Raw genomic sequence first — 21,160 nt, forward strand, 5'->3', positions numbered from 1 at the left:
GTTGCGCACGTAATGACATGGAGTGGGAGTCTAAGACTATCAATATCCACTATTCACGATCCGGACATTGTAGGCTACAATAATCTTAGTAATGCTGGTCATTATCAGACAATGTGCGGACTTAATCGCTGATCTCTACTCCGTATACCCCGTCAAATCTACCTCAAACGGAAACGAACCCCGAGCATTCAGTGACGCTGATGTCACTGTCAGCACTGTCGAATGCAGACTGATCGTAGAGCTAAGAACTAAGGTAGTATCGGATGAAACATACAGCCCTGATACTCGGCAATCGGACACTGATAGAGTCATTCGGAGTTAAGATAGTTAGACCCTGGTTTATCGGGCTGTCCAGGGTCTTGGAATCTCTCAGGGTCGAGAACTTCAATTGCCGTCTATAGCCTCTTATTAACTATCGCTTGTTTCACATGTTTTGAAGTTCCAGATTCATCTATCTTCGGAATTAAATGCCCAATATAGTCATTGATAACCTAGACGGGAGCTCTAGGCATCTATCATGTAATAGCGTATGTTGTGACTCATTAAAATATCTGGAAATCAGTTCTTGGAAATTGAGCTTAGAAATGGCTTTGGGAATGCTTATCGGAGCATGTGTGCTCATACAGCTGGTGCTACCTTGTTATCGACAAGCAAGATTTGACGTAGGAACCAGATGTAGACGTTCTTCATGGGACTCTCGGCGCATGTCATGGGGAGATTTCCAATGAGCTGGGCTAATGGATATGTCTTGGATGTTTCCCTATGCCCAATCGAAGTCATTGCGGGCTGACTTGGACCATGCGAAACAGTACACATAAACATGAATGATTTTTGGTGTAACAAGCTCTAAAAATTATGGAACGGAATTTGATTCCAGAATAAACAAGATAAATGAATGGAGACAAGATACAGTATAACACGTCAAAGAAGACAACAGCATGACAACCACCCCAAGCAGTTGTACCAATGCATAGATGACGTGGTTACAGCTGCATTCCAAAGGAGGGGTTGAATGTGCACAAGAATAACAATCACCCACGCCGAGGAACACTGAGACAGCGAGTTTCCATCTCATCCGCAACAAAATGGCCGTCAGGACGATGCGACGAGCTTTCAGCTCGATACCAAAAGAGCAAACCCTGCAGTTTGTCCAAAAACTGGTACGGATGCTAATGCATCTGCTGTGGATCGCCGTCTCTTTCGTACTACTACCCCTCGACAATGCCATTCTCTTGGCAGTTTACATCGTCGGGTTTGTTTCTCAACTTCTGCCGGGCTCGTGTCCGAGTCGTCGGAGAAAGGCAGCGTTGAGAGCTGTACACTTCTATCCCAAAACCGTCCTTGTGACGGGCGTAGATACCCCGCACGGACTGGCGGTGGCACGATGCTGGTACTACGAAGGCCATCGGGTGGTGGGTACGAGCATCACGGATTCCTCCATCCGATCTGGTGAGAGCATGTCCCAGACGCTCACGGCTTTCTACAATATCTCCCATTCGCAATATGTTTCAACACTGCTGGACATCATACACAGAGAGAAAGTGGACATTTGGATGCCGTGTTCGGACAAGGCTACCGTCATGGAGGATGCGATGGCCAAAGAAGTGATTGAGAGCCGGACCAACTGCAAATGCATCCATCTGGACACAGAGCTCGCAGACAGGTTCAGTCGTCCAGAGTCTTTCATTCAGTATCTTGTCGAGAAGGACCTGCCTGTGCTGGAAGACCATCACGTTCAATCGCGCGCCTCTATCCACAGAATACTCCATCGATCTCCGACCAAGGTCTATCAGATGCGCAGAGTGAGCTCCATCGCAGGTGACAGCAAGGTTCTTGTGCTGCCAAAGCGCACGCTCAGCCAGACTTACACCGAAGTCAGCGAGATTCAAATCTCCAAGGACAGCCCCTGGATGCTGCAGCAACAGACCCGCTTGGGGACATACTTTGCCGAAATGCTTGTGGTTCGCGGTTTCGTCGAAGCGATCAAGATCCGTCCCTCGGATCAGCAGTTGGGCTGGGGCCGGTCCCGTCTAGACGAGGCGCTCGCCATCGCTATCCGCAAACTCATGGAGAGATTTGCGATGAAAGGCGGGCCGCGCTTGACGGGACAACTTTGCCTCAAGTTGATGGTCGATGAGGAGTTTGATACAAACTCCGTGCGTCATGTCATCCACATTGCAAGCTGTACGCAAGGTGCAGCGGCCATCAGGCATCTCTTGCAAGATGCATCCTGCTCGATTCCTGCTGGCTGCTTAACTGTATTGGCTGCACAGACTAACGGCATGCCTACGCGCTTGACAAAGTCGACGAATGCAGGGATTCGTAGTCTGATGTGCAAGGCGCCGTCCCAGGGATCGAGATTCTATGAGGCGCTCAAGACTCGCGAATGCGGAAGACTTGTGCTAGTCGTTGAGCGGGCAATGCAATTGCTCGATCGCTTAATTTACGAAGCGGGTCAGCTCGTTTTCTGGAAGAATTGGCAATATTCCTCTTTCGACCCCTTGCCCTGGTGGTGGGATGCTCATATCTACCAACCAGTTAGACACTTCGGAATGGCTTTCAATGTTTTCACTGAAGCTCAGGGTAAAACGGCGTGAAGCGAACTTTCTGCACCCATCTCTTTAATTTGTTTGATTAGCATTTTTGCGGGTTGGTATCCTACAGGAGCGTCGGGCGGCGTTTTAGAGCTGTTGATGAATATTAGATACATTAAAAGGAGTTCCAAATTTTGAAGATGCAATAGCCGTTTCATCTATGTGGGGGTCTCCAAGCAGTAATCCATGGTACTCACACTGTGGTGAGTTTTCCTCTGATAGATGTGTTATAGGTACATCTTATGCATCCTACCAAAAACTCACATCCAGCAATGTGGAAGCCAAGCGTGGCTGAATTGACACTCATGTTTCCATGAATAGAACTGTTTCCTAGGAGAACTTGAGAACAAGGTTCTGGCCTAACAACACGCTTCCCGTCCGCTGCGTCGCCTCTGAAGATCCACTTGAAGCGAAGAACATCGTCATCCAGTCGAGTCTTAATTCAGTCTATCTAGGTATCAAACTGGGCATTAGATTTTTTCGACTGTCAGTACGTCAGGTCAAGGGATATTAGCATAATTCAGACAAGCTGTATGGATTATCAGGATTGGAATTCATTCAAGATAAGTCAAGTACTGTATTACCTACGTATATTGGCTCCACAAATAGAGCGGCGCAGTTGTGTCGCCAGCTGTGAGATGACCTGATGTGGCTCAGAGACTACTCAGCATACACAGGCTTCGAATCGCATTATTATACCACTCTTGTCAGGAGGAGGACTGAATAAATTATGATAGATGACCAGGTCAGAATTGATTCTATCAGTATAAACATGTATAAAGATGCATACTGAGAGCAAGGTATCCGTGGAGCACAGGATTGACGCACGTCGGGTAATTAACATATACTTGGACAGAGGCACGAGGCAGAAGAATTACCAGAAATATCAATGCGTGCTAACCACGAGAACAAAATTTCAGTTCCTCTTCTTCTACTACTCATTCTGTAGAATCCCACTCTCATCTCTTTCAGCAGCTAAACCATCACTATCTTATGGTTTGCGACTTGGTGCTCTACTCTCGATATCGTCAGTTGAGTCTCGACCTAGTGTCCGCAGTCCACACGGCATCGGTCGGGTTGCCCCGTTGCGCTGCGCAATCCATCAGCATAAACAAGCACACTTGATCATTTTCTCCTCATTCCACGACGATCTTCTCTCTTTCTTTTTACCCTGCATACTTTTTCAGGTGGAACAAATAGATCATCCAGGACATTAAATATATATTTCGGGGATTTAGGTGCCTTAACTCGAATTACTTCCTCTATAGGAAGTTCCGTCAGCATCAGCTTCCCAGTCCACTCAACCCGCAAAGATGCGAGTATCACGGCCTTCCTTCAATCCCGGACGAACGAAAAACCTCATTCATGGGGTACAAGCCTTCATCATCTTTCTCGCATGGGCTTTGACCATTGCCGTCTTCACAAAGGGTGATGGGATCGATGGGCGGTCAGCCTGGTACTGGGCCTTGGTGAGCCTCAGTCCTCTATTGCACTTCTGGCAAAGAAGAAACGTGGACTTTGCAGCTAATGTGTCGGCGCAAATGCAGTGTTGGCTCAGTATCCCAGGCCTAATTTACCTCGTCGCAGTGCCCATGTGGCCACGCGCACGACGATTTGGAAACGTCTATGCTTTCGCTACGGTCGACTGTCTATATGCCATTCTGTGGTTTTCTGCATGGGTTTGCGTTGCAAGCTATGTCGCGCAGGGAAAGTCCGAGGGTAAGAGCGACAGTGACAGCGATAAGAATAAAGATAGCAAGAAGAGTGGGTGCGACGCATGGAAGTACGGAAGCGCCAGCAAATGCAACATTAGTACGGCAACGGTTATTCTGGGGGTTGTGATCTTGTGGGTTTTTCCTTCTGAATCTCATGTTTCACGCATATCCCTGCTAATGCGGCTTGTCTGCAGCCTTCTCTTTGTTGCGACCGCTTGGATGTCCTTCCGCAACGTCGTGCATTTTCGCCGAACCGGTACTCTTCCCGACGCTGTTTCCGATCCTACATTCGCTGCACAGAGCAAGGCCGCTTTCTCCTCGAACCCTGCGCATGACTTTGACGAAGAGGAGGATGATTTCCGCTCCGGACGTGCTGGAATGGGCGCTTCTGTTCGTGGTGAGCAGGACGAGGATTATGCCCTGCTGCATCAGAGCGAGGTAGACGACCTCGGCAATGGCAATGGACGATCTGCAATGCATGGTGCCTATGATCCCACTGCTACCGGATCAGGGAGCGTGCTTCATGACTTCAACACCAGTTACGGCGGCGCGCACGGGCAACACTATGCACAACCGTCTGAATACGGTTCTACACTGAGTGGCTATGGACGTTAAAGACGGCTCTTTGATCTCGACTCATGCATTGACTTTGTATTCTGGTATTGATCATGAAGCGGTGTTTGCAGGCGCATATACTATTGTACGGCTTAAGTGTGTTGGCCTTCTGTCTATCGAGACGAATTCGATCGTATTTACTTATTTGACTTTAGGCGGTGATATCTGTTGCAGTCAGTCGGTGTGGGAAGCAAAGCCTCTTCAAAAATTGTTTGCATTTTACTGTTTCTTTGACGATGTTTATGATCACCCTACTTTTGCAGCTATTTTGGAGCAGTGTTAGAGGAGTTGCAATTGTTCAGCTTATGACATGGACTTTAGATACTCATGGATATTCAAATCAACGTCTAGTTTGAGTCAATATGGCAATGACGCATGCTATTGAATAAGACGAATATTGACGACCCAAACATGGAAAGCGTGTTGAAGTCATGACATGGGGAATTACCTCCAACCAGCGGGATAGTGATATGCCTCTGATAAAGACTTGTGTACGGAGTATGCGGGTTCTGCCACCGCCTTCCGTTCGTATTGAATAGCTTCTGGACAGCTTGCGATCTTGACAATGTAGATAGTCAGTGACCATTTCAAAGATACCCCTTTCACACCATATTTGTCTACAAGGAGATTTAGGCTTTGAAAGCGATAGCTGTTGTTGCTATTTTTTTTGATTCTCACTCTTTGGTAAGTGTGCAATACTGGACATGACTCCATACTATGTATCCAGACTGACACAGTCGCAACTAGCTGAAACTGGAACTCGGGCAAAACTCCAAACTTGTATATCAGACCGGCCGGCCCTTCCATCAAAATGGCCAGCAGCATCGACATCTTCAACCACTACCCCCTCCACCTCGACCCGACCTCCAAAGCCATCTCCCTTCCTCCCTCATCCAGCCAATCCGCCTCTCAAACTAAAGCCGTCAACGAAGAGCTGCAAGCCCTCAACAACCTGCACCGCTCACTAATTGCCCTCGACGCCCCTAACATCCCCCCTCCGCCACTCCCCATCAACCCCAAGCGCAGCGCCCAGATCACCAAACTCCGCGACACCGCCAACCAGGCCTACCGCAAATCCAATTACGCAGAGGCCGTGAAGCTCTACACCTACGCCATCGATATGGCCCTTAGTCGCCCCGGCTGGGAACCGGTCAATCTGGTCCGCGACGAGTTATCCGGCCTGTATGCCAACCGCTCGCAGGCGTACATGGCGCAGCAGGCCTGGCCCGAGGGAATGCTGGACGCCAAGTCTAGCTGTGATTGCAAGCCTGTTGCGAATGTGAAGGCTTGGTGGCGCGCGGGCAAGTGTCTGGCTGAGATGGGACGCTGGGAGGAGGCTAGGACTATTCTCGAGCGCGGACTGGATGTTGAGGGGAAGGCTGGTGAGGGTGGGAAGGAACTGGGGGCGTTGTTGGAGGAGGTTGAGCAGAGGCTGCAGAAGTCAACATAGTTTGATGCTCGACCTGCATTGGTTCGAGCGACTGGTTACAGTCTGGGGGAGGTCTTTCTTATGGTGAATTACGATATCTGCAGCTCAGTGTTTTGGGCTGGCCTTATCTTCATGTTTTTTCGGGTTGCTGATGATGTTTACATTGCGATTCATGGTTGATCTTTGGCGTTAATGGAATGATGGGTTCCTATTTACTCTGGTTGTTTCCTTGACTGATCTTCAAGATAGAGCATCACATAATGCAAAAATATCAGGTAGTGGACACAAACAAATGTGCTGATACTGCAGGTAGCAAGCAGGACAAAAGCGAGTGAGCTAGCCAGTATACGATATTAAAAAGATATGTCTTCACACGAGAATGAGTGAAAAAAGGAAATGTCTTCCGATGCGGGGAATCGAACCCCGAGCTGCTGTGTGAGAGACAGCGATGTTAGCCATTACACCACATCGGATATTGTTGAAGCACACCCCAAAATCTATATCCATAATTCAGGAAATTCTCTGTGTCACTTTGTATCTGGTAATGGGTCCAATGATCCGTGGTCCGAAGTGGGGCGCAACTGAAGCCGTTTAAACCTTTTTGCGCAGTTTTACCCCCCTATAGGGTTAAAAAAGGCCAACTCTTCAACAAGTATCCGATGTGGTGTAATGGCTAACATCGCTGTCTCTCACACAGCAGCTCGGGGTTCGATTCCCCGCATCGGAAGATTTCTTCACATTTCTTTTTGAGTGTTTTTTTTCCCTCCCTCCCCGATTGACCACTTTCACTCTGCTATTTCCATAGGTGTGTCGTGTTCCAGCTTAATTTGTGAATGTACCAGGGCTTCTTTACAAATTAACAGTATCTTGGGTACTTTAGTCTATCAGGGGTATATCTTGGGCTAAGTTACTAAGTCATTTAGTTACTCATAACTACAGTCTTACCCCTGCAGTTAGGGCTATTGAACTATCCATTATGGTATGGATCCCTGTCTCTCAGCGTACTTGCTGTACTCAATATATATTTCCATCCACCTTGAACAATGCAAAAGTGCCCAAGTAAACTACCTACCTCTCAGGAAACAGACCATTACGCTGGTAATTCCATTAACTGGCTAACTCAACGAACATCTAGATGCTGGAGGTGTAGCTTCAAAGTCTTCGGCTCTGCCTTTTTGTCATTATCATTACTTTTATTTTTCTTATTATCTAAGTTATTGTCTCAACAGCATTCATCATGTATACCTCATCATCGTCTTCTCCCTTTGACTCCGCTCCCTTCATTGGCAACTACACTCGTCCCATCACCTCTTGTCTACCATGTCGTCGTCGAAAGGTCAAATGTGATCGCCGACAACCTATTTGTTTCACATGCGAGCGAGGCAATCATGCCTGTTCCTATGTGTCTTCCCTTCAGTCACCCAGACTGGCCTCAGAATCCAGCCGGGTGACCAAATCAACCTCTACCAAGGTGTCCTCCACACTGACCAGGATCAATCCCAGACTCCAGCGTCTGGCGACCATTCTGGCCCAAGCACAGGCGCTGCCATATGAAGCATCGGAGCAAAGTCCTGCCTTGTCGGGATCTTATCCTACTACTCGATCCTCACCTCTTCCCAGAGATGCGGCAACCCCGCTGCGCCAATCGCAGGAAGATGTGCTCATCTTAGAGAATGGAGTACCTCGCTTCATCTCGGGCAAACACTGGGCCTGGATGGCTGAAGAGGTGTGCAAAACAATGAACCCTGTACTCTTGTAGGAGAAGAAAAAAGATGTGAAATGAATGGTGATCTGATCTCTCACCAAGCAGATTCAGGATATCCAATCTCTGCTCACCGAGTCGCAAAAGTCCTCGCCGGAACAGCCTCCAGACGATCATCTTATCTGGGGAAGTGATACCTCACCGTCTAATGCGTACAGCTTTTATCCCGATACTCGAGAAGATTGCTATTTACTGCTCAATGTTTTCCTAGCCAATGTCGATCCCATAGTCCGAATAGTGCACCGTCCCAGTTTAGCTCGTCGCTTTGATGGATTCATTCGCACCCATTACTCCCTAGACAAGACTCCAGTTGGCAGCAGTTACAGTAACAATATGACATTCGATCCTAACAAACTTGATGCATTTGAGCCGCTGGCCATGTCCATTTTTTATGCAGCCATTAATAGTATGAAAGAAACCGATGTTTCTACAGTCTTCAACACAAACAAATCCCATCTCCTGCAAAGGTACCGAGCTGGGACAGAAGCATACCTGAAACAACATGCGTTTATGACCTCAAGGATCTTTGAGGTTTTACAAGCATTTGTTATCTTTTTGGTAAGTTATTGTATCTGTGGAAGATAGCCGTTCACAGCTAAACATAGTCGCAGACAGCTCAATATCGGGAAGATGACATGGGCAGAGTGTGGCCCTTGACGGGTCTGGCCATTCGCATGGCCACTGTTCAAGGCCTCCACCGTGACCCATTAGCGCTACCACTGGGAACGATTGACACAGTGCAAGTAGAGCTGCGCCGCCGTTTATGGGCACAGATCTGTCACCTAGACTTTCGGGCTGCGGAAGGTCATGGTTTTGCTCCTTCAATCCATGAGTCTGATTTTGATACGCGTCTCCCTCGCAATGTGGATGATGTTGATCTAATAGAAGGAGTGGCACCCTCTACCCGACTCTCAGATGCGCCTAAATTCACGGATATGACCATCTACCTGCTTCGAATTACAGCCGCCCAATGTTACGGGCGCATTATTCAGATCACACACGCATCGCGAAAGAGACTACGGGCCAATTTCCAGGGAGCTTTGGGAGAAGCTCAAGTTTTGCCTGAACTTCAAACCCTATTAAAAACTGCCGAGGCCATGGCAGCTGAGCTGGAGAAGGCACTGGCTAATCTTGTTCAATACTGCGACGAGAGGGTCAGCTTGCAATCAATGGCCTTGCATCTCAGTGCTCATCTAAAATCCAAATTTTGGGTCATATTTTGGATCCAGATTTCCCGCCAGGACCGCGAGAAGATCATCAGCCCGGCCATGCGAAGGAGGTAACACCCCCAAAGGTCCAAACAACGTCATTGCATTTGCTGACTTGCAAAGTATATTCATGGATGCGGCCACAACCGTAGAGAACTGGTGTACTATCGCCTCAAGCAAGGACTGTGAGCCATTCCAATGGCATATTTCTTCTCATGCCGGCTTCTACCCCATCCTTTACGTCCTTTCTGAGGTTTGTAGCCCTGTATTTCAAACCTCGGAGTGGGCCGATCTTCGACAAAGGGGTCTGCAGGTAGCAAATGCGATTTACGAGATCCGCGGCCAGCATACAACCGGGGCATGGCGAGCCATTATATGGCTGATTGATCGACTTCGATCCCACAATCTCGGTCCCGCCGAGGACAGTCGAACAGCCGGTCTCACCCCAGGGCCAGAGGACAATCCGATGCTGATGCAATCAGTGCCGGATAGCATGGGTTCGGCGGGGATGGGATTAGATACTGGGGATTTTTTGGGGTTTATGAACCTAGGGGACTTTGATTTCCCTGACCTTGCGGGTGTTGACCCGATGTCGTTTCCCAATCCTTCGCAGTGGAGCTAATGTCATAGCATATTAGTTCTACAGTAGATCATTCATCAAGACATCCCTATTTCGTATCTTACAGATTGCCCTGAGTACTGAGAACAACCACAGAGAATTATAGAAGATACCTACTAGTCTTACGGTCAGGCAGTTTCGAGCTTTAATCACTACGCAGCTCTGACAGTCTCATCAAAACAGCTATGAATGCCTTGTCTGGTGCAATCGCCAAGTAAGGAATCATTTCCCTGGTGACTATTTCTAATAAAGAATACCACCTTATGACAGATGAGGATACCGTATCGAGAGGACGTGATATGGCGCGAGCGTCACCGGTGCCTGTAGCGTAGCATCTGCGGATCCTCCGACGTCCATATATAGTGGTCAGTCAGAAATGTGTGGATCTGATAAATGATAATACGTACTGTATTACCCTTGTCAATTAACCTAAAGACCATCGCTCTTACTACAGAGGATATAGAGGCTTATTTGGGGAGATCTCTGTCCGGTTTCAAACTAAATACTGTGAGTAGAGTAACTGTTAGCCTCGTACGAGGAGACAAAGGTGGGCTCGGCCGAGGGATCCACTGCTCGTACGAGGTTATTTTATAGCGTACTCTGTAGTATACTAGAATAAGGGTATAGAAGTATGATTGTGGCATAACAAATATCAGACTTTGCCATTCCTGCTAAACGAAGTCACTAGCTGAAGTACGAGATAAACATGCAGTCACAGAAGCGAGACACCTCAATCACCACCGGATTTGGAGCATATGGAGCCCCCAAGAAGCACGGAAGAAACTAATATCAAGGCTGATCTTACGCTGAAGCAAGAGAAAGATGATCGAGGTGGTTCCCGTCATGTTCGTCGAGGATTCCTATCCTTTCTGTGTTTTGTCCCAGCAATTGAAGATCCGCGAAAATATCCCGCGGGACGCAAGTGGTTCTTGACGGCCATAGTGGCAGGGGGAGGATTGGTCGTGCCTCTGAGCAGTGGTGTCTTGTTCCGTAGGTCTTCTCCAAGTGCTTCTGCTGCTGACGGATTTGCTATTAATATGAAGGATAGCCTGCCTCATCATGATCGCTGAGGATCTTCATACGACCGTCTCCGTGGTGAACCTGTCTATTGCCTTTGGTTCTCTCTCTGTCGCCATTGCACCTCTCTGGTGGTCACACCTGGCAGAACTCTACGGTCGTCGACTAGTTTACCTGCTCTCCTTCTTCTCCCTTGGCCTTTTCAGCATCCTGGCCGCAATCAGCCCTAACATTGGCATGTTTGTCGCAATGCGACTCCTCAGCGGCGCCGCCAGCGCATCCCTCCAGGCTGTCAGCGCTGGTACCATATCTGATATGTTTGAGGCGCAGGAACGAGGCAAAGCCATGGGCGCCTTCATGCTCGGCCCTATGTTCGCTCCCATCATCGGTGGTGCGCTGGTCACCCGGTGGAGCTGGCGCAGCACGCAGTGGTTCATGGTGATCTACGGGTGGGCTGTGTTTCTAGTCATGGTGTTCCTCATGCCAGAGACTGCGACGAACCTTGAAGAGAACCAGCACAACGAGCGGGCCAAGTCGACAAGACCCGCGACAAAAGTCGTGAATCTCTTGCTGGAACCCATCCAGGCGGCGACCTTGCTGCAGTACCCGCCCATCCTCATCACCGTGTATTACACCAGCATCGTCTTCGCAACGTACTACCTCCTCTGCGTCTCCATCGAAGATACCTTCGCCTTACCGCCGTACTCGTGGAGCTCGGTCATCGTTGGAGTCGCGTATATCCCCGGCGGCCTGGGACTGCTCTTTGGTGCGATCATCGGCGGCCGCTGGCAGGATTATATCATGAAACGGACAGCGCAGGACGAGGGACGCTTCGACGACGAGGGCAATCTCATCTTACACCCAGTCGACCGCCTCGGCGAGAACTGCTTGCTGGCGGGTATTCTCTTCCCGGGGGCATTGTTGTGGTGGGGGTGGACGGCCGACAAGCATGCATTCTGGCTGGTGCCGGTCAGTACATCCTTGCATCTAACTCTCAAATCTAACAACATATAGTTGATCGGCAACTTCTTCTACGGCTTCGCGGGAATGATCCTCACCAATGTGACCATGACGATGCTGACGGAGTTCACACCCAAGAGGTCAACTATGGGCATTGCGGTGAACAATCTGATGCGTAACAGCTTGTCCTGTGTGAGTGCGGTGATAGCGCAGCCCCTGTTTGATGCCATTGGTACTGGCTGGTCCTTTACGGCAGCCTGTCTCTTCTGTCTGCTCAGTGGGATACCTTTGATTCTGTTGCGAATCAAGCGGGAAGAGTGGAGTGCGAGGATGAAGGTGGCTCTGGGGGATATGCAGTAGGGCATTTCCTATTTTACATTGTTTAATAGTAGAATGAGAATCATTGAAAAAGACAAAGTTCAGAGGTTAAAAAAGATACCATATATACTTATTGCGTCTTTTTAGGTTGATACAAAGCAATGCCAGCCCACGTCTAATAGGATAGAATAGACCATGGGACAGGAAAACAGTAAGCCGTCATATATGGCCCCTTGTCCTCTTGTACGAATATTAGAAATCTGTGTGCGTTCCCAGTTCCACGTCAAGGGAATGCAAATATCAAATTTCTACTTATCGTCTCTGCTATATACCGGCACCTGATGATCCTTACTTCGCAGTTATGATGAGAAGCATTGCCATGACCTTCAGAGTCATCCTGCCTAGGACCATGTACGTACTAGTGATGCCCACTGCCATGTTAACTTTCTAAATGGCGTCTTTACAAGAAACTAGGCAGGCTTATTCTTCTACCAGTCTGTATTCATAATGTCCTTATATATCACCTGAACTGATAGCACCTCCAGAATGATAGAACAGTCAGGTAGGCAGACGGCCAGACCTAGGACTATCCTCAGACCTCATGCAAAAGCAAGACCGTCAACCCAAACGCACAACATAGCCAAGGTACGAAGGAGAACTCCGAGACAAAGTCGAGAAATATGAGTGGTGCCTTCCATGTTATTAGCCTGAAGGTTGCAGCAAGCTAAAGAGTTCTGTGCAAGGTAGAACACGCAAATCCAACACCAGGGGTGAGAAAGGATCCAAGATGCTGCGTAGGTGATGCCCTGTGGTAACATGATGTTCACGAGGAGAGACCATACTAATATAGAGGTTGCATTGATTGCATGCAATAGAGTCATGTAAGGCAAAAAGACTGTATATTGTGATCTCAACCTCTACCTCCTTTTTCGATTCGAAGCAGTCAACCAAATCTTGGGGTTCCTGTCTTACGTACAGAAGGTCTTTGCCGGACTTGTATGATAATAAGAGGATTGACAGCTTTGATATGCTGAGGTTCCTTAATAACTTTTACTTTACTATAGTGGTGCATTTCTGAAAACATCCTCCCACGTTGTAGTAGTGGTGTCGGCCGTTGACGTCGCCGCCCATAACTTCTCTAGAAGTAAGGCAGCATCTCGCATGCCCATAGTTCCCAGATCTGCCGTCATTTCGAGTAACTGGCCGTAGATAAAGTCGAAATCAGGCCCGTTCCTGGCGTCCCTTTGCGCCCAGAAGAAATCTGAGGGATGTCATCAGTTCATGATATGCCGTTTGTCAAGCATCTCTCATCTTGTCAAGAGTACTAGACGACACTAGTATTGGTCTGGCGTCGCAGCCGTTCTCGCATCCGCCCACAAGCTCCCCAGCTATAAACGTCTCTATTGCGTATATTTTTATGGCTGAATGGAAGCATTGAGCATAGTGGGCGTAATTTCTTGCTTCCTCCAACATCTTATCTTGATTCCCTGGACATTTCTGACCTTCATGATAGGGTAGAGCCCGGTTACTTCCAATTCTCGAGCCAATGGAGGTTGAATTGTTGCGATGTATGCGGCCATCAAGCAGAGTATGGTGGTTTAATCTGACAGTACTTCTGAAAACTTGTAGCCCATAGGACATTCCACCGTGTCCCCAAAGGCCTTGGTTGAGTTTGCCTTTGCTCTAATGAGATTGACCTCAATGATGATCTTGATGAGGTTGGGGGTATGTAGAAGGGAGATGGACAGCCTTTCTGGTTCAGCAGAGATAGGATCTGATGATACGCTTGATGTCTTTCCGCCGTATCTAGGGGCATGGAGGTAACTGGGCACGTTGTTGTCGCCATGATATCAACCAGAAATATGTTGAAAACCAGCGAGCACACTTCTTCATTCTGTACTACTAGAAACTCCGGCCCACTGAATGAATCAATGAGCGCTTTGGCTCCTCTAGGTGAGTTCGCCATTGTCCATACGCCCCTTGCTGTAGCTAAGGAGTCTATTAGATTCACGCTTCTGTATAGTGACGGACTGGTAAAGGGGGTTCACTCTAACCTGAGACCACAATAGCATCATTACACTGCCGAGGATGGTAAGGTATAGAACCTCTCTTCTTTCTGGATCAAGATGATCACTGCTCACTCTTGCTACTTCACTTAATCCTGCGTTGAAGATAATAAACTCTTTGAAGTGGTCGTCACCTACTGTATACTTAATCTGGGCCTACTTAAAACGCGTCTGCAATCATAACAACACTGAATGATCTAATGAAAGATGCTGATAGCAGCATATGCATGTCTCAAGTAAAGCAGGGCCTGAGGCACTCAGAATATCCCACTGGAATTTGTTGGCTAGGTCATCCATCGCCACCAAATCAGGAGCTATACGCTCATTATCTGTGAACTCTTGGTTAGAGGCTCCTGAAGATGCTTCACAGTGAATGCACTGTTGATTAGAATTCCGGACAACGCTTACAGTATATGACCTCTTTAGCTATTACCCAGTCATGGAGATCTAGTCCCGCAGGCCGCAATGCGACAGTAGCTCTGGTTCCAGAATTGCCTGACAGACTAAGCGTGAGCTCAAATCGCAGTTGAAAAGAGGGTATCGGCTGATATCTTTTTCCTTCAGAGTAAGTACTGACTGTTATGTTTCGCACACGGATGATATCGAGACCCGGGATTCAACGGCTTCTTCCAACGGAAGGGTCTCGTTCTGCTGTAGCTGGGACATTGAAAGCCTTTGGCTGAGTATTTGATGCAAGCAGGACTTTCGGAGCCACAGCGGACACGTCTATCACAACAAGCCCAACATTGGGCCCTAAAGTCCTGTTCATTACGGTCGAAAGGTCAATCAGGCGTATGGGACTCTTTCTTAGTACTTCGCATAAGTTTCTCCATATATTTTCAAGTTTTTTCCGTTGATGTGAAAAAGCAGCGGATAACTGCCCAAGTATGTTGAGCAATTAAGGGGATGTTACTGTTTTATATGGTTGCCTTGGTTCCACATGGCTATGGGGATGATCACTCCACAGAGGATTTGTTCCAACCTTATTGAATTGTTTCTCAGTCTCAACTCTCAACTCTCGACTCCTCCCAAAAACACACTATTAGAGTCGAATGGGAGGTACAAACGTCTCCCTTGTCCCGTCGAGTAGTTCTTTGGTATTTCCCAGCTTCGACCGGCTGGGATGCTGGTGCCTCTTCTTTGACATCCTCCGCTCTCGCTTATACAGAACTAGGCCCCTCTTGAGGGGTACAGCATCATAGACAGATTATGTCATGGATCTCCTGGACCTACTGAAAAGGTCCCTGAATCTCAAGGACGCTTTCCTCCTCTCACCACGAAACTTACTGGTAAACAAGTAAGTTGGTGTTTCTTCTCTGGATCCTATTTACTGACTCGCAAGGAATTAGGCATACTAAATATATATAAACGTGGAATGAACATTGATATCTTTATTCATGATAAAAGCATGGACTCGAAATATAGGGAAGGTCCGATGGCTCAGCTGAAGAGGTCGCACCAGAGAAACCAAGATCTTTGTACTAGAACGCAACAAGCTGAGAGACAAAGACCCATCGAATACATTTTCACCAGCATCAAGTGAATTCCGGCAATTGCTTCGCGTCAGCCAGGGCCGGCCACCATGAAGCTCGATCCTTGACAAAGAACTCGGCCTCGGGTTTGGCATCATCAAGAGCCCGAGGATCATCCAGCGTCCCCGCGAGAATAATCACACCACCCTCAACCTCCTGCCGATCGGCTGTCTTGTATAGCGGACAGCCACAAGTCCCGCAAAAGCGGAGGGTCAGGTGCATGCCGCTCTCATGGGTCTCATGGTGTTCTTTTGCAGTCCCTTTGACCACGTGGAATTGATCCTGCGGGACTAGAAGGCCGACTGAGCTTCCACTGCTGATTTTCCGGCAGGTGAGACAGTGGCAGATTGCCTATAGTCATGTTAATATGGACTTGTGCTGCAGCTCCGGGGTCTGGGGGTCCGCATATCTTGGAGACAGGTTCGCCGTTGTATTCGTACTGGATTGCTCGACAGAGACAAGAACCAGATGGCATTATGATGAGTACGAGGAACTTTTCTGTCGCTTTTTGTAAGTGAAATTCGCGGTAGAGATGAAATGAGCAGCATGGTGGTATCCAAGGCTGATTATATAGACTTTTATTGAGACTTAGACCTGGTCACAAGCTTATATTTGCTTCGATGGCCATGTAGCAAAAGAGTTTAATAATCCTAGTTTACCACTCGAGTCCGAGTCCTGGATGGAATTGTAATTCGTAAAGCCACGCTGACCTTCATGATCTACAAGCGGGTGTTTTCCTGCGCCACTTATCCGTTGATGGAACGTATGACAATTCATCCAACTATCAAACTATATTTAACTCCTCCGGTTCCTAGGTAAGCAACATTCTGGTCAAGGTTTCGCAACCCGTGGATAACACATATAGATCAATCCAGATCTGCGGAGTCCTAAATGTCAAATGACATCCCTTCTTTGCCGTCAGATGATGAGGAATTAGGATCATCAATTCCTTCATGTCCTTCACAATCCAGTCTGTAACAGAAAGGAAGGGAACTCAAATAACCAATGGCAGCCAGCGAGTTGCACCTTGCATGAATAAATTGCAGGAGGAGTGGCTGACTAACTATGACCTGCTTCTTCATGAGTCTCAAATGGCCAAGATACAGGAAACAGAAGAGGGAATTGACTTTACTACGGAGTATATATTATATATATATATTTTCAACCTATTAGAGTAGTGTCTACCTAGATCATGTGAGTCTACGTCCACCTTTTCAGTATCAAGAAGCAGCTTTACTACTATCTCATGCGCGTACTTTGCAGCCATGACAGTGGTGTCCAACAACACAGATGCATGAAGTTCACATCCACTTTTCCAGTCTTAAGGAGCAGCTCTACTCTGCCTCATTGCCTTCAATAGAGCCCACGGCAAGGTGGCTCACTATCATTGTGGTATGTCTTCAGAAGACTAAGTTTATAGTCATGTTCCAGCTTCATTGTGAATGTACAGAGCAATTCCTACAAAGAAATTGACGTGATCGACTCTCATCAATGTCAATCATTCAATCTCAATATTATACATGTCTTTACTTTGTATATAACTCTCAAATCAGTCTATCCAAGTACATACGACCATAGGGTGTGGAAAACAGGGCTTCCCGTCCGCTCAGCCGTACTTAAGCCACACGCCGGCCGGTTAGTAGTTGGGTGGGTGACCACCAGCGAATCCCCGCTGTTGTATGTTTTTGCATCTTTTATGCCCTAGGATCTGGCAAGGAGATTGAGTTATTGGAAGCAAAAGGAATGGGGAATGGGGAATGGGGGATGGAGGCTGGGTGGCAGACTTAGCTATTCTCCATACAACAGTGCTTGCAGTTATTGGCCGGGGATGAGCAAATGGAAGCCTCGGGCAGAGACTAAATACATCCACTGTGTCGCAATCATCACCTGCTTTACCCCTGTAATTGTGAACCAGTGAGCAAAGTTTTTGTTGATTGTGGTCACCGCTGGCAGATTAGCTTTAAAGGTTTTCCCGTCACAGGGGGATAGCCATATACCCTGATAGGAACCACTATCTACCAAGGCCTGTTCTGGGAGTGGAAGATGAGAAAACGAAAAAAAAGCTGTCAGTGATAGGATGTGAACCTATGCGGCCGAAGCCAACTGATTTGTAATAACTTTTATGGATTTATGGGTTAGGAGCACTGACTATAATGGTCAAGCCCTAAGATGATATTATTACACTACTATTTCTAAAGATGGCTGGCTTTAGATGGAAGCATCTAATATAGTATAGATATGGAGACAGTATCTCTATATTCCTGAAGCTAAGTACAGATGTGGGCAATGCCAGTAATATATTGCTAGAGTTAATAAGGATGATAGTTATACAGCATCAGAACAATGAACCTTGACTATTGTAGCCAGACATATGGTTCTTATTAGTATGTTAGCTTAGAGCAAGGAACTTTTAAAGGTGATAAAGCCAAAATGTGATAATGCAGATTGTTTTTAATGCTTAGATATGGTTACTGCAGAACAGAGGTTGGATCTACTATTAAATGTCCTCTTGACTCTTGAGTTAGGTCTCGAAGCGTTTTCGGATCATCAACGCTCACAACATTCGCCTTTTCTCCCGTTTCTCAGCCATTCTTTCTTGTACCTACGGCACGTCTAGATTGGAAGATCCATGTTTGTGCGTCCCATAACAAATGGTTCTGATAACGGGCAACAGAAGAGCGGATATGGAGAAGGAAAGGCATCATCTTGGGAAAGGGTGTGAGAGCAGCTGCTCGTTCGCCTGCATTACCTCGTGCTTGAGCATCTCCCTCTTATTTTCATCCCATCTTCCATAGCTCTAGGTAGCATCACCATCAATGATATGATCATTCTCTCTTTCATCTGTTTCCATAATGACATGTCATGTCAGGAAACACACGACATAAGGATAATAGTCTGCATACCCATTTCATGTCTGAAATGGAAATTTCTGAGTACCTTACTTGGGAAGGGGGGACCTTCGCGGTAAGTAGAACAAAAGAACGACCAAGGTAAGGTAGATAGCGACGTTTATTTCAGCAGATTAAGACAAGACGAGAACCTTTCTTGATTTCCTTCATTCGGAAATAACCCCGAACTGAAAACGCACGATTCATCTCCACTGGACCCTTTATTGGTTCATCATTTTATCACCTAACACCGTCCCACAGAGAAGAACCAGGGCCCAAGGCACACTACATACACAACTTTGGCTCTCAACAGAGAAAAGTAACTAACGGTTATGGTACAATCCCCAGGTAACCCTAGCACCGCTCATCGCTCCGAGGAGGGAATGGCAACCCATTACACCCTTCGACCCAACCTTGCCGTGCCATTGATATCTGCTGATAGAATCATTGATCAGGTCAATGATATCGGAATTGCCGACGTAGAATCCGTTGATGGATTTGTCGCCGGTGACACCAAAGGCACACGTGCCATACTGGACAAGCTGGTGCTGTCCACCAAAGTCCTCAACTTCCCAGCGACCACCATTGGCAATGTTCCTGGTAATCTGCTGGCAGTCGCTTACAAGCGGAGAGGCTTCCGAGGTCTAGTTTTCGAAGCTAGAGGCACCACACTCATCGACTCTGTTGTTTGCGGCGTCGATCGCGAAGACGACACTGGGATTTGGGGATTGGCCTGGCATAGCCTGCTCAACGTCGACGGTCTGCTCGACGGTGGCAGTTGGCTCGACGGGAGCAGCCTGCGTAAAGGCGAGGACGGTGGCAAGAATAGCAGCCGTTGGAAGACGCATTGTGATGGGTCGGAGGTTTGCTTCGTGCCAAACAGACTTGGAGGATGAGGAGGAGATGCTTGATGGATATTTCCAAGACCGACTGGAGGGAATTCTAGGCTTTTTATACCCTTTACCCAAGCCATTCGGTGCTATTTACGACTATACTGGATCATACGATACTGCCAGCAGCTCACTAGGGCCTGTCTCGTCCTTGAGACGCAACGTCTGAGGCTATTCTGATTGCAATAATTCCGGCGAAGTATTCTATTCGCCGTGACTAGACCATTCCAGAGACCCTTGGGCTAGTATATGACTAGACCAGGGTATAATAGTCCGGCGAGTCAGACATACTGGTGTTTGATAATGAGAAATCGAGAGAGGAGAAGGACCTCATTCTATGGGTACAGATTCTCCTATATCCACCCTATTTAGTTGTGGATGGAGTACGTTGTACCTTACAGAAGTTGGCATCTTCTCTGTGTGTTCAATGAGTCTGTACTCGCAGGCGTCTGTGCAATCGTAGTAGAGGATTGGCATTATGAAATTAACAGCTAGAGAATATCCATTCATCCCAATGTAGTCTTCCTAGTGGGTTGTGGGAGTCTCAAAATGACCCCACTGCCTGCACTGTATGTAAATATGGAAATACCAACTAAAGCACAAGGATGTACACTCGCGCAGTTTAAGAGCAAATCACACCTTGTCATCAAGCCCAATACTCCTCAGAAGCACTGTGTCTCAGAATCCAATTTACCCAAGCCTCCTATGCCTACCCATCATCAACAGTTGGTCATCCGTTGTGGTGGACTTTGAAGCTACAGTTACATTCAATTAACAAGGGTCTCTGAAGCCAGTACGCCAATCTTAATGAGTATGTGTTCTTCCTGCCACCTTCCACGCTCTACATCATTCTGCGAAATGATCCCTTGAATGTGAGATCTGGTACGAGTACTTGTAGTACATGGAACACCGTTTTTCGTCTATCAGGCCAAGCCCTAGCAGCAAGAAGGCGTCTCAAGCACCAGAGGGAGAGCAGTTCTTTTTTACCCCTAGACCAATACAATGGCTGCTCAAATTGAACATGTCCAAGCAGTTACAGTAAACCCTCGTTACAGCGAGCCCCGATATATAGCGAGAACCTCCATGTAGCGAGAGAACATCCGTGCCAAAATTGATTGTCCACCAAAATAACAAGAAATCTCGCCATGACGAGACTCATTGGTCTCACTCAAGCTGCGATACAAATCTCGTTATCGAGTAGATTTTTTTTATCCAGGTTTATTACTAAATATGCCACCTAAGTTCCTAACTGATCCTATCATCCTTCCTGTTCGCCTATCTAACTACCCCTTGCACCTAGTTTTAGAGTCGCCCAATAGGCAGAAGGTGTTACGGGCTAGGCCGTAGGTAAACCTATGACTAGGTATGTACAATAAGAACTCGCTGAAGAACTAGAATAGGAGGTGCGCGCGGTCTGGATAGAGTGTGTGTGTGTGTATATTTTACGGCCGTGGCTCGTGACTTGCACGTTTTCCACTATCCCTGATCAGGGCAAAGGCCGCCAGGGGGTGAGCCCTGGGTGTCTCTAACTATTGCTAGTTCTATGT

At 47.5% G+C, this 21,160-nt stretch overlaps 6 protein-coding genes across 6 annotated transcripts; 5 read left to right on the forward strand and 1 right to left on the reverse strand.

The window, feature by feature from the left end:
* Window positions 1–1,085: 1,085 nt before the first annotated feature.
* On the forward strand, window positions 1,086–2,597 carry CDV56_106856 (uncharacterized protein; the record flags this gene model as incomplete). Its single annotated transcript, XM_026760475.1, has 1 exon — window positions 1,086–2,597. One exon carries the CDS (start codon window positions 1,086–1,088, stop codon window positions 2,595–2,597), a length of 1,512 nt encoding a protein of 503 aa, XP_026613755.1.
* A 1,310-nt stretch (window positions 2,598–3,907) lies between these two features.
* CDV56_107004 (uncharacterized protein) lies at window positions 3,908–4,924 on the forward strand (the record flags this gene model as incomplete). Its single annotated transcript, XM_026760623.1, has 2 exons — window positions 3,908–4,440; window positions 4,504–4,924. 2 exons carry the CDS (start codon window positions 3,908–3,910, stop codon window positions 4,922–4,924), a joined length of 954 nt encoding a protein of 317 aa, XP_026613756.1.
* An 811-nt stretch (window positions 4,925–5,735) lies between these two features.
* CDV56_107093 (uncharacterized protein) lies at window positions 5,736–6,374 on the forward strand (the record flags this gene model as incomplete). Its single annotated transcript, XM_026760712.1, has 1 exon — window positions 5,736–6,374. The coding sequence occupies one exon, from the start codon at window positions 5,736–5,738 to the stop codon at window positions 6,372–6,374; it is 639 nt and encodes a 212-aa protein (XP_026613757.1).
* Window positions 6,375–7,590: 1,216 nt separating this feature from the next.
* hasF (Zn(II)2Cys6 domain-containing transcription factor hasF) lies at window positions 7,591–9,945 on the forward strand (the record flags this gene model as incomplete). Its single annotated transcript, XM_026760790.1, has 4 exons — window positions 7,591–8,079; window positions 8,164–8,673; window positions 8,727–9,394; window positions 9,447–9,945. 4 exons carry the CDS (start codon window positions 7,591–7,593, stop codon window positions 9,943–9,945), a joined length of 2,166 nt encoding a protein of 721 aa, XP_026613758.1.
* Window positions 9,946–10,697: 752 nt separating this feature from the next.
* Window positions 10,698–12,279, forward strand: CDV56_107324 (MFS transporter; the record flags this gene model as incomplete). The annotated part of the gene is made up of 3 exons (XM_026760943.1): window positions 10,698–10,932; window positions 10,991–11,928; window positions 11,974–12,279. 3 exons carry the CDS (start codon window positions 10,698–10,700, stop codon window positions 12,277–12,279), a joined length of 1,479 nt encoding a protein of 492 aa, XP_026613759.1.
* Window positions 12,280–15,838: 3,559 nt separating this feature from the next.
* On the reverse strand, window positions 15,839–19,571 carry CDV56_107558 (uncharacterized protein; the record flags this gene model as incomplete). Its single annotated transcript, XM_026761177.1, has 3 exons — window positions 15,839–16,125; window positions 19,052–19,367; window positions 19,437–19,571. 3 exons carry the CDS (start codon window positions 19,569–19,571, stop codon window positions 15,839–15,841), a joined length of 738 nt encoding a protein of 245 aa, XP_026613760.1.
* Window positions 19,572–21,160: the final 1,589 nt, after the last annotated feature.

The sequence above is a fragment of the Aspergillus thermomutatus genome (genome assembly GCF_002237265.1).
Source record: "Aspergillus thermomutatus strain HMR AF 39 chromosome Unknown NODE_117, whole genome shotgun sequence".
Lineage (NCBI taxonomy): Eukaryota > Fungi > Ascomycota > Eurotiomycetes > Eurotiales > Aspergillaceae > Aspergillus > Aspergillus thermomutatus.